General features: G+C 43.5%; 1 protein-coding gene across 1 annotated transcript; it reads right to left on the bottom strand.

The window, feature by feature from the left end:
• Positions 1 to 1126: 1126 nt before the first annotated feature.
• On the bottom strand, positions 1127 to 11912 carry gmnc (geminin coiled-coil domain containing). Its single transcript, XM_036537631.1, has 7 exons — positions 11902 to 11912; positions 11077 to 11249; positions 4724 to 4785; positions 3405 to 3579; positions 3033 to 3112; positions 2682 to 2798; positions 1127 to 2447 (listed from the first exon to the last, which is right to left on the bottom strand). The coding sequence occupies exons 1-7, from the start codon at positions 11910 to 11912 to the stop codon at positions 1530 to 1532; spliced, it is 1536 nt and encodes a 511-aa protein (XP_036393524.1). The 3' UTR covers positions 1127 to 1529.
• Between the last annotated feature and the right edge of the window lie 1445 nt (positions 11913 to 13357).

Below are 13357 nucleotides of genomic sequence, written 5' to 3'. Positions count from 1 at the left end.
CATGCTGACAATATCAGATGTCCCATTTAGACATCAAACATTCTTGCCTTTGATGGCTGATGTTTTACTTGACGTTGACGTTGGAACAAAGCTTTTGGATTGCTGTAAGTGATGACATTAGTGGCGTCCTCCAAAGGCTAGATTAAGTTACAGCCGTTGCCTAATGAGCCCTTTCCTGCCCGATACTTAGCTGGAAAACAGAGGAGCGGGTTTCACCTCCCTCCTGCTTCTCCGGCTCGCGTTCTTTTTAGCCCGGGCTGCCTTTCCTTCCTCTCACCAAACCAATCTGGTGGACATCTGGGGTGTCTTAACCATGTCATTAAGGATAGACCACTCACTGACTCCAGGACTGCACCATCCCTGAACCCCAGCCTTCTCTCGGGGGAGCAGGGGACACACCTCCCTTTCCCGTAGGTCCCGAGGGGGCAGCTCTGCCCTCCTTTTGGGTGGGTCTAGGGGGTCGTCTCTCGCGGGAACTGCCTGGCTCTTTTGTTCTCCAGTGATGAGGGAACAAAAACACACATTGATGCAGAGAACAGACAGGTGCTACGCTCAGCTCAGTGAAAGCCGTTCCATTCTGACCGTAGATCAGCTCAGAGCATCCCAGACTAACCAGGGATTAACTCTGTGAGTGCCATTTCATACTGACCTCAGATCAGCCCAGTCAAAGCCATCCCAAACTGACCACAGATCAGATCAGTTAGAACCATCTGAAGCTGACAACAGGTTAGCTCAGCCAGAGCTGTCCCATACTTACCACAGATCAGATAAAAACTATGCCTAATGAAATTAAATAATGTGTTTGGAGGACCCTGGAACAGAAGGCTTTTAAATTACATTGAAGGAAGAATGAATAAAATAATACTCCATAAATAATCATCTCTTAATAAGCACCCTTGATAACAATAGATTATACTTTAGAGAGGACAGTTCTGTCACTTCAGCAATTTACAATTCATTAAACAAAACAGAAATAAATCAGACCACAACAATTCTGTGTTAGCCTTAGTTTTTACATAAAACTAGAAATATATTACAAAATGAAGTAATTACATTTTTTACAGTTTTATACATATGATAAAGTAACAAAGATGTGCAGTTATTTGCTGTTGTGCTTATGGGGCAGTTCTGTGTCAGTTTGTTAGATTCTTTCTGTCAATCATTCTGTCTCTATCAAGTGCAAATGTAAGGCTTCTTACAGATAAGACTGAAATTATTAAAAATTAGTATTTAAAATTAGTAATTGGTTTTTAGAAATGAGAGACAGATTTAGATGTATTTCTCTTTTTCACTTATTATTGTATACGTGTTCTGGTGTCTGTGTTTTTCAGTGTGAGTGTATATCTGTTTCTGTGTATGTTTATCAGAGTGACACCATGTGCGTGTATATGTTTGTGTGTCTTTATGTATTAATGTATGTTGTGTGTGGTTAGACATAAGTTTGTTTGTTTGGCAGTGTCTGCAGGTAAGTGGCCTGTTTGTTTGGCAGTGTATGGCTAGGGGACATGCATGCTTGGGAGTGCTAGCTTCTAGGCAGTGTCTTTGGGGACCCAGGTGAAGTTCCAGCCCCCACATGTGTCCCTGCAGACGAAAGCCTGTCCCTGGGGGAAGCTGTGTGTCCTCACGCTGCTCCAGGGTTCCAGGGACATGCTGAAGGCAACCTCTGTCCGAACTCGCGGGGTACCAGGGGTTGGGTAATGCACAGTGCTGCCCCCTAATGTCTGTTGAGTGGAACTAGATTCCAGGCAGTGTGGTGTTGGGGTGTGGTGTTGCCCTGTCCCTGTGGCATAGGGAAACAGTGGCAATGGGGCAGGAGAACTGGAGCTGGTGTTGCAGCTGTAATTAGTGGAGGAGCTGATGTTAGAGCTGGAGTTAGCAGAAGAGTTGATGCTGGGGCTGTAATTAGCAGTGGAATTGATGTTGGAGCTGGAGTTAGCAGAGCAGTTGATGTTGGAGCTGGAGTTGGAAGATGAGTTTATGTTGGAGCTGTAATTAGCAGTGGAGCTGATGCTGGAGCTGTAATTATCAATGGAGTTGATGTTGGAGCTGTAGATGGAAGAGGAGTCAATGCTGGAGCTGTAGTTAGGAGGGGAGACTATGTCCGAACTGTAGTTGGAAGAGGAGTCAGTGCTGGAGGTATAGATAGCAGAGGGGTTAATGCTGGAACTGTAGTTAGCAGAAGAGGCAATGATGGTGCTGTAGTCAGCAGAGGGGTCAATGGTATCCTCGTCCTTCAGGCCCAGGGTCTGCAGGATCCAGGAGTCCATGGGTGGGGTGGCAGCCAATTCCTCGGCCGAGCAGAAATCCAGGGAGAGGTTCCGGCAAGTCCGTTTGCCGTGAGTGCCAAGGAGCAGATGGCTGGCATTTAACCGGGAGAATTTTCCATCTTCTAACAGCATCCGCTTCCTGTTCCTTGTTCCGGTGCCCCTCTGAGCAGAGAGTAACTTCTGTATGAGAGGGAAGGCATTAAAAGAAGGCCCAGTGTGTAAAGACTTGACCCTGTATGGTTCCTTCAAAGCAGGGTGTATTAGAAAGAGGGACAGTTCTGCTGTAGTATATTTAGCATAAACTACAGTCCCACACTCTGTGAGAGAAACAGCTAAACTTTTTTTGTTATAATTAAATAAGTATGTCTTCTACCCTCACTTAAAATTTGCTTATATTTAGTCATATGGAATTACCTTGGTTTTGTCCTCCAAACATTTCACTATAGAGGAATTCAGGAATTCTTTCAGTTTGTTGTTTTCTTCCTGGAGTCTTGCTAGTTCTTCCTCTCTTTGCAGTAGGGTGTCCTGCAGCTGCAAAACAGTTTTAAACAGTTTTAATCGACAACAAGCCTTTCATCGTTGTGTTCACTGCATCCATCACAGCCCTAAAAAAAGCAAAAATAGCAGCAAGATAAAACTACAATAAATAACAGAAAAAATATTATTAGCAGTAATAGTGGAAAAAGGAGCAGAAGTAGTAGTAATGGTATTAGTAATCAGTTGTAGCTGATGCTGCAGCAGCCCTAGAAAGCAGCACGCTAATACCTGCTTGTTTCTCTGCAGTTGCGGTGACAGGTGGTCAGTCCAGGTGGGTTCAGTTTCATAGCCAAGATTATAGACGGTTTCTACAAACGAATGAAAATGCGTATTTTATAATACCACATTCGCTAAAAATATTCAGCGCAACGTGTACCCTCATATTCATCAACAGTGACATGACGGAATCAGTGAATTGTACTGGGGGAAAGTAAGCAACAGGAGGCATACATATTCCGACAGCAAGTCAGAGCTGAAGAGTATGTGTCTTTCTCTGTCCGACGAAAAAATTCCAAGTGTGACACTTTTAGCAGCGGAGAGAGGCCCACACCGCTGATCCGGCATATTGCTACGGAGAAAAATTCATTTCAACAGACTTACCCTGCTGAGACGGCTCGTGCAGGCAAACTGTGTTGTCCAGGGGACCGGCCGCCCAAAAGGAGACCAGTGTTTCCTTGGAAACGTCAACACTTTCGGCTGACGTCGGGACGGAATAGGGGCAGTCGTAGCGTTGGCCCCCTACAAAGCTGGGCTCTTGGCAGGACACGGCGGTGCTCTGCAAAGCAAACGGGCACGAGTGGGCGACCCACAGTGAAGTAACGGCAGGAGTGCGTCTCAGCAAACACGTCCTAATTGTATTTGTTTATTGTGATAGTTTTGTGACCATCGTTAGACACTTTTATGTACAATATAAACCACATATGGCTCACGACACTGTGCAAATCATGTCTAAATATTGAAGGTTAAAAATAAACGTTTCAAATGTTTGAGAAAATAAGTTTACTCAAGCATACAAATCAGAAGGATCAGCATGGGACTACACACACGGTTTTCAAACTTATGGATGGCAACTTTCATGATTGCTGCATGGCTTTGAGTATGAATGTCACTGAATACAAACTATTTTAAAGTCCAATATGTGTATACCCATCAGGCTACATCACACTATATTTTCTCCACAAATGGAACAGTTTAAAGGTAGAGAGAGAAAATAGGGATAATACATTACTCTTGGTTCTCAGGCGCGCGTCGCTTTTGACATATAGTAACATCAACCCTAAATGTACCTTCGACTATTGCAATGTGATTGTCTCACTTTATGATAAACAGTAAAAATAATAATAATAAAAAAACGACTCCAAAAACACGAGATATTCAAAGTCTGGAGACACGTTCAGGTTGACTTAGGCTACTACAGCAGTCTGGAATGCACAAAAGAAGCAAGTCCACCATTAATCATTTGCGGCAAATAGCACCAAACAAACCAATTAACAACAACAACAACGAAAAATGCAAATATTATGCGTATATTCTGTAGTTCCTATTGCATATAACGTCTCCATGTGGTCTCGCAAGAATCCATTCACCAGGACAGTCTCCAGTGCCACCTCAAAGTTGGACGTTGTGCTTACAGTCTCTTGGCACGCGGGACTTTACCGTGATTTAATCCGTGATTAACCATTTTAAAGAAACCACAATACCTTCCATGCCTCCCTGTTTGTAGAAGTCTCACACATACGCAGGGCTGCCCCATAAGGTGGCATCATGCCCAAAGAACAGGTGCGCGTAAAACCACTTGGTACAATCACCATCCATGAATGAGTGAAAAACATCCCATGAAATTAAAAAAAAAAAAAAACAACGCAGGAAACACATGCTAAAGCTCCAGCCAGAAGCAGAATAGCTGACAGGAGACTCACCATGGCGCATGCAGGACGCACTTGGGCAGCACGCGGAGGGGACTCCTCGGAGTTCTCCAGACCTTTAAGGAGAACTGAACGGATCGGGGGAGGTGAGTTCTAATCTTAATCCAGCAGCTGTGACGCCCGACGTCTGTCCTCGTACCCTGCAATCTGATTTGGTCTGAAGCTGTCAAACTTGTGACGTGAGAAATTGCACACTTGAAGTCCAGATAAGTTACTTTTGCCCCACAGATGGGGACTGTGGTTTCACAAAATACATAAACATTAACAGTTAATTTCCCTCATCTAATTACATCAACCATCTTTATGCAATAACATGTAGCTAATAAAATGTGGCACCCCTCTTCCACGCTAAAGTATTGGCGCGTAATATGCCCATACATGCAACCTTTCTTCTTAAGAAAGATTCAATGAAGCCCTCATGCTCCGGAGAGCTTTAGAATTTTGATGAGAGGTGGTTAAGTTAATTTGTTACCCACGAACAGATAGTGAAATCATGACATGAATAATTAATTTAACCAAACGTGTGATGGGTGGAGATGAAAAACTCATCTAGGTTTTCAGTCAGATGAAACACACATACCATAGTGACACATTAACACTGCGTATGTGTGTGCGCGTATGCACCGGTGTGAGTGTGCGAGATAGGTACTAAGTGAATTTGTGTGTGTGTGTGTGTGTGTGTGTGTGTGACAAAGACAGACAGATAGACACACACACACAGAGAGAGAGAGAGAGAGAGAGAGAGAAAGAGAGATTCAGTGAATGCGCGTGTATAGGTAGGTGTGCGTGCGTGCACGAGCGTGTGTGTGTGATTGTGTGTTGCTTGGGGAGGGGGCAGTGTTTTTACTTTACCTCCAGTAAAAACTGAGTGCGCTATATGTTTAGACAGTAGAATGTAGGGTGTAAAATTGTTAGTCGCCACGGAGTTGGGGACTACTCGAATAATTTGCCTAAAATAAAAACCAGCGAAATGCCATTCATTATCACATATTATCATTATTATGACCTGCAGGCTAGGCTCCAAAACGCCATGTCGTAAAAAGCGTAATATTGTTGGGTGGGGGCATTCTATGTAGACACCGGGATATAAGGAGACAACTGAGGGTGCACTGAGGTCCCCCATAGCGCCGGCCCTGACCGGCAAAAGATTCTTCATTTCTTCAATTGATGGGTTTCACACTTAGTCCCGAGACTAATCATCTTTTGGATTGACACAAATTACAACACGGCTTCTCACTGCGTGCGACTGATAAGTACACAACGAGAAGCATTACAGTTTCCAGACTCAGAAGTACACTATCTGCATGGTCACGGTCATCAATTTAGAACAGGTGCTTGAAAGACCCTCTAATGCCTGTTTGATATAGATGCATTAGTCAAGTCGTTGGTGTCCACTGTCAGACAATCCGGGTGATGAAAAAAATCAGTAGATCCGTTTAGCGCCTGCCCTAAACAAATACCACTTAACCAAACAGTATAATCTTCCATATTTGTTTAACAAAATAAGATAGGGTGTCTACATCAAGGATAGGTATTATTATTATTATTATTATTATTATTATTATTAAGAAATATGCAGGGTGCAATACTGTAAGGAAAATGGAAAATACTGTAATATATTCAGAAATGTGTTGTTCAATCCAAGAATGTATTCCAAGCACATTTAATACATATTAATGCAAAACAGAAATATATTGCAATACACCAAAAGAGCAATGATTTATTTATTTTGAGTTCATTGAAAAAAAGTATTTTCTCTAAAATATATTCTGAATATATATATTTACATACACTGAATATATATTACATTACCATTTTTAGCACATTGTTTTCAGGTCTGGTTCACACTGGTTCACAGTCCGCTGTATATGCACCAACTTTCACACTAATTGACTCAAGGATGAATTAAATGTATAATGCAAATTGATTGGCTTGTGGCAGTAATATTATTTGACATAAAATATGAATGTAACAAATCTGATGTTTGAGATTCCATGCACGGTGCCTACAAGGTCATGTGTTCACTGGAGGAATAATTTATGATAACTTCTGGGGGGAAGTCCATATGGGAGTATCAGAAATGTAAGATTAAGAAAAATGTGTTATAGTAAGTTGAATAGGTGTGAAGTTTTTTAGAGGTTTTGTATGCCTCATGGTTGATATATTGGAATTTTTATGTAATATGTATGTCAAAATTGGATTTTGTAACTGAATCAAAGGATGTGAACAGATGTGGCCCATTGCTCTCTACAAACCAACAAAACTATAAAAAATCTTTTTTTTTTGATTCAGCAACAACAATAACAACAGCAACAACAACAAACAATATATATCAGCACTGCAGTACTTGGATCCCTATTCATGATAAGCAAAAGTGGTCATAAATTGATAGTCCCGCTCTCTTTTCCGGCTACTTTCATCACACTGCATCAGACATAATGAACAGGTCTGGACGATATTTACTGATTTCACTCTGTGATGAATCACTTTACTGTAAACGATAAAAACTCTCGACACAGCCAAAGGAAAATGGATTATTTTGCTGACAGTGTGTACATGGTGTGTCTGTATTGATGGAGGAGTACTGATGAGCACAGTTCTGTCGAGAAGCTGCTGCAGTGTTGTCTCCCTGCTGCATTTATGATCACTGTAATGTTTTATGATGGCTGCAAATGTTCCATTCTAATCTCATTACTGTCATAATAATACGTAAACTGGCGGTACTAAAACACTGGACCCACCCTGCACAGGTTGGCCTCTAAAATTCAAATAGAGCAGATTGCAGGTGTGCGATCTGTGATTAGCCCTGTGCCTCTTGCCTATGGAGCAAACTGTCAGTCAAATGAATTCCTGCGGTTTAAAAATTAGACACCATCTGAAAGCAGGCTTTAAGCCAAAATTCGTGCTCACTATGTTGTGTAAATGGATATTATTACATAACAGAGATGTCAATAATGATCAGTAGTCTTGAAGCTTCTGTGCTGTGCTTAAAAAATAAGCAGTTTTTTGGCAAATAATATTTGTGTTAATTTTCAAACTGAAGTCTTTAATGTTGAAAAACAGGGGAAGTATGCAAGACTGTTCTGTATACAGGAACCAAATAATAGAACCAAATCAGAGATTCCAGGCCACCAAAAGTTCACAGCTTCCAGGAAAGAATAGTCCTTATCACCATCATTGAAAATATATTACAGCAAAGCATTAGGCTTTTAGTTCTATGAAATGAGATTGATTGCAGTTGTGGCCGTACAAGGCCATTCTGTCCTTTATTGAGGTAATTTTCTTCCTGCTTTAAACCCCACGCCTTCTTGTAATGTACATGACCTTGCTATAAACTGCTTAACAGCCTCTATATGTGGATGTCTTGCGTTGTATCTTGTGTGTGTGTGTGTGTGTGTGTGTGTGTTTGTCTGGGATCTGTCTCTGTGAGTATGTGCATTTGCGTGCATGTGTGTGTATGTACTTTTGGGGTATGCAGGGAGGAAGCAAAGCTGATCACCAGAATTTGGTGGTGTTTCAGCTACTACACTCTGATTACCTGTATCAGAACTTACCTTACACTCCAATAACACTACACTACACCTTGATCAGCATGGTTCAGAACTCTTCTCTGTGTGGTTTAAAATAGCATTCCCTTGCTCTTGGCATGATTCTAAAGTGGTCTCTGTGTGGTTCAGAACTCTTTCCAGTATAGTTCAGAACATTATACCAGTGTGTCTGTGTCCCTGTTGGACCTTTGGACCTTCTACACACGCTCTCCAAAAGTCCCCTAACTAACTGAGTTTTAATAGTTTTCTTTGACACCATTACCTGATAAATTCAAGCCCCAGGGGGATGAGCTCTCACTTTTAGGCTAGTTCTTTTTTGTTTTTTTCCCTGTTGAAGGAAGTTCTTCCTTGCTCATTTCACCTTTCTCTAGTTTCACCTATAGTTCATCATATCAATTCCTTCTCTGGTACTTAGATGCAATCTCCAGATCTATCCATGTGTCATATGTTGCCTTGATCAGTGATGTTCTTCTCTTCATTGATTCTTTGTTTCATTTTTCTTACTGAAAAGCACTCTCTGACAAATGCCTTGTAAAGGTATGCTGTATCAAATGAAATTTTGCTTAATTGATTGATTGATTGACTGAACTGCTCTCGATGTTATTCAGAACTGTTCTCAGTTTTCCCAGGCAGGGGGAGGGGGGGATTCCTATAGGTTGTGAAAACCTGTTCCTGTTTCTAAAGCGTTTCTTTGGCACAAGAAGAGGGCAGTGAGTGTGTACCGGTCCTGTCTGCCCTAATTGTAGGGTTTTAGAGTGACTTAGAGAGGCCTTCCGGGTGTGAGTGGGTGGAGGCGTGGGTGTCAGTGTTTACTCCTTTTCTTTAACTGACAATTAAACTGCTGCTGCTTTTTCTCCCCTCACAGCTCCACACCGCCTTCAGGAGTTTCACATTGATAGTGACCCTCCCACGAGCCAATGAGTTTAGAGCACACACATTTTTAACAGAATGCATGAGGGTGTGTATTTACGAGTGGAAGGGAATGGGTTTTCCTCTGTGTCTGTTAGTACTTTCACCTTAAAGCTCTGATTACCACGTGCACACAAATCAGGTGAGCTCTAAGATCGGCCTGACCTTTTTTACATGGAATTTGAGTGACAGGTCAGCAGGGCATGTCCACCCGTGCCTCTGGTACTGTGCCACAGGGCCTGTATTCTCCTAAATCAATCATGTAGCTGTCAATTGATCCGTCAGCTAATCATTCTGTCAGTCTTTGAGCCTCGGCGTAACATTCTTTGCACAAGTGTTTAATAGTGAACTGGTGCAGAAACAAGGCTGCAATGAGGGTTGGATGCTGGTTTCTCTGCAGGGTGTTGTAGGGGGGAGGGGGTGTGGGGGGTACGCAGGAGGTTTGAACAGACAGGGGGTGTGGAGGGGAGGGTCTTATGGCCACAGTGAAGGGCTTTCCTGACTCTAATGTGTTTCTATTGTTAACCAGCCGCATGCTGCTCCAAGTCACAGACGGGTAAGCCTTGTTGTAAGTGAGGACTGCTGGTCAGGTCCAACATCCACCAACCACCCCCCCCTCCAACTCCCAGTCCTCCCTGATGCTTCAGGATCAGGATGCCCCGCCCCCCCTTCGGCTGGCAGTCAGACAGTTATAATTGCCCCCACCCAGGGGCAGTAATGAGGCTGCAGTACAGGTGGAGTACCTGGTAGTCTAACCCTGCGGGCCTGGCACAGATGTCCTCCGGTCCGGCCTTTCTGCGATAGGCTCGCCTGCTGACAGCTCTAATGACAGGGGGCTGCACAGGCAGGATTTGTTGGACAACAATCGAGCCACGCTGGCAACCTGCAGCCTGTGGTTAAGCGCTAAACACATTGTGAAGAGGTCATTTCACACGCTGGGCTACAAACAAACAGCTGGGGGCTCTTCAGCTTCTCCGGGAGGCCTTGTTTTTCTGTCACATTTGTTTTCTCCAAACATGCGGAGGGTATAAGTGTGCCACTCTCTGCTCCTCTCACACCAACCAGGGCCAGCTTCAACAACACCGGGTCAGCCAATCACCCCATGTGCTGAAGACTGGAACAGCCAATTAAATAATTCCTTGTAACTGATGAAAATATTGCATTTTAGGATCATAACAGGGGTACTTTTAAAGTGTGATTAGACATGCACAGATAACACGGGGAGGTGGCTTTAATAGGTTTGCAAATGTTGTTTTCTTTTTAGGACTTTTCTGTGTCTCCCGAGTGATACCACAACATGCTAGGACTCTGCAAGCTTCCAGCCATCAAGTCACACCATCACAAGTCACAGTCTTGGTTGGACCTTTTAGTTACAGACAGCACTGGTCAACACTAAGCTGTCATCTAGTATTTCATTTTAAACAATTATGTACATTTTAGCTATGGGTGTCCTCATCCAGGAGTAACTGCCTCCTGTCTCTGTCTCTTCTGACTGCCTGAGTCACTGCTGGAGTCTCTGCCTGATTTCCTACCTAAGCCATTGCTTGAAACCCTGCCTTAGTCAATACCGCATACACTACCTTAATTAGCACATTAGTGATTGGCTACCTTGACTGAGTCAGTACCTGAATCCCTGCCTGAGTCACTGCTCTGGACAGTGGCTGAATATCTGACTCCTCTCACTACTTGCTACCTCTCACTGTAATTCTTATCCAATGGTCTTGTGCTATCACATGCAACCTCTGCGCTCTCCTCTCTCTGTATCCCCCTCTCCTCTCCTCACTTTCTCTCCAGCCCTCTCTCCTCTCTCCTTCCCTCTTTCCTTTCCCTATCCTTCTCTCCTCTCTCTATCCATCTCTCCATAATTCTGCAGTTATTAATCATCTGTGCCTCGGCCCGTGCTCCGCCCGGTAGCGGGCTGTGCGGCTAAGCCTCTTTCTGTGGAACAATGGTCGCCCGCCAGGAGCTCGCTGCCAATTAAGCCCTCTCCCTGAGAGTCCAGGCTGGCCGCTGGCTCGGGGGCTGTGTGCAGACACAGGCCGGCCCAGCTGCTGAGTTGCGTCCTGCCGGGAGACAGGGGGCTGCCCTAAACAGGTCCTTTGTGTGGAGCAGGAGGGCCATATTGGCTCCTGCGGGACGCGTGTCGCCCACGTGCCCCTTCGCCCCGTCGCCCTCCAAGGCGCGAACCTGCCACCGACCCAACATCAAAGCATGGTTGGGGACATTAGGAACTGCTGTCAGTAACTTGCGCTAGCCTCACCTTCGACAGCCAGCAGTCACACCACTATTGGCTTTCCATGACAATTCTGTCACATCTTCGGCTTAGAAGTGATCACTTTGGACCCCACCGGTGCCAAATCAAACCATTTATGATGCAATCCACAAATCAGTTAATTAATCATCTCAAATGATGTTAATATACTGCAGATGATACCCCCATACCTCACTCACTGGACTATGCTCCCCTTGCCCTCACCACATTCCTCTGTCATGAGGTCATTAGGTTGCTGTGAATACCATGGTTCCCTCATTGGTTCACCTGTTGTTTCATAGAGATCAGAGTATGGAATGCACAACTGAAAAACGCCTGCAGATTATGGAAATACGAGACCTGGACTTATGCTGCTGATTATACACTCCTTATGAGATAACAATAAATGCCTTTGTCAAGGGGAATCTTGGTGTATGCATTCTAGAATTCCAGCCCAACCTTACCTTGACACCATTTACATAAACTACGCAGTGAAACAATAGTGTAATATCAAGTGGTGGCTGTTCCTCTTGTCTGTAAACATTGGTCAAGCATAATGGTTTCCCTCCTGAATAATGACATCACTCCCCTGTTTCTCCTCTATTGGCCTTTTTCCTGTCACATGACTCTCAGGAGACCACTGTTCAGGATCCTGTGCTGATACTCTCCTTGGACAAACCGTTCTTTCTAAGCAGTCAAGCGTAGAGGATATATAATACATCCTGGAAACATAACCCTTATTAGGCACGTTCAGGGTGTACTCGTCCCTTCTGGGGGCGGCATTGTGCCCTGATCTGGCAGGGCAGGTCAACCCTGCCAGCACCGGGTCTGCCAAGTTCACGGGCTTTCTAGTATTAGTATGAAGAAGAATGCGTAGGACCTGAAGCCTGAAAACACTGGGCTCAGGGCAGGACCTGTCTGATTATAATGATCTGTATCAGATTGTGTGTACATCTGAGGAAGAACAGTGTGTAAGAGAAGGAGAGACCGGTACGTCTGAACTTCTCTTTGAGACTCTTATCCAAGGCCTCATTTGCACTCTCTCTTATAAAGTCTCATATAAAGTCTCTTATAAAGTTTCAAAGTCTCTTCTGTACAGTTTCTATGGTGTGGAGTCTACTTTACAGTCTCTTCTGTATGGTCTCTCCTGTTGCATATTTTTTCTGTATGGTCTGTCTTGTATAGTCTCAACTCATAGCGCTATGGTGGAGCTCCAGCACATGTGTAATCTCTTCTAATCCCACCTGGAATCCATTTAACTCCTCACAATCTCCCTTGAAACTTTTAAATACTTCTATATTAACTCATTTATGGAAGCCTGCTGGTAAACAGTTTAGTACTGCCTTTTCTCTGGGAGATGATACTTCATGCCATTGTTTAAGTGAAACACATTGTTTAAGTGCAGACCCAAAGATCTAGTGAAAGGTTTGTGCTGCATAAAAGTTGAATTTCCCCTTTTATCAACACAATTAAGACCACAATTATATGTCTTTAATGAAGTGAATACTACTAATAATGTTAATGAAAAACACAAAGAAAAAACTTGCAAGAAACCTTTGCATTTATTTCAGTTTTTGCAAAAAATAGTCATCCCCATAACTGCCTCAGTCTAACATAGGTAGGTCTGTCAGGCTTATTTCTTGTTGATGAATAGAAACGTCAGCATAATAATAATAAAGTGCGATGGCATCAGGTTCATGATGTACATTTCTATGTAGCTTCTTTGGTCCGCAGTGTGATGTGTAGTGTTTATGGGGTGGGGTCTGTAGGCATGGTCTGAAGTGTTTTGGGGTGGAATAGGCAGATGTAGTTTTCAATGTTTTGGGCTGGAGTCTAAGTGGTCTATAGTACTTTAGAGGTGGAGAATGTACATTCAGTTTGTTGCACATTTAGTGTTCAGTTTTTTATGGTGGAAGCTGT

This window comes from Megalops cyprinoides, chromosome 9, assembly GCF_013368585.1.
Source record: "Megalops cyprinoides isolate fMegCyp1 chromosome 9, fMegCyp1.pri, whole genome shotgun sequence".
NCBI lineage: Eukaryota > Metazoa > Chordata > Actinopteri > Elopiformes > Megalopidae > Megalops > Megalops cyprinoides.
The sequence above is the reverse complement of the archived record's forward strand: the minus strand, read 5'-3'. Positions and strand labels throughout refer to the sequence as shown.

Coding starts and splice junctions, on each gene's coding strand:
- gmnc (XM_036537631.1), bottom strand. Junction 3,113..3,404: donor GCACGAGCCGTCTCAGCAGG/GTAAGTCTGTTG, acceptor ATTCGTTTGTAG/AAACCGTCTATAATCTTGGC. Junction 2,799..3,032: donor AACTGCAGAGAAACAAGCAG/GTATTAGCGTGC, acceptor ACTGTTTTGCAG/CTGCAGGACACCCTACTGCA.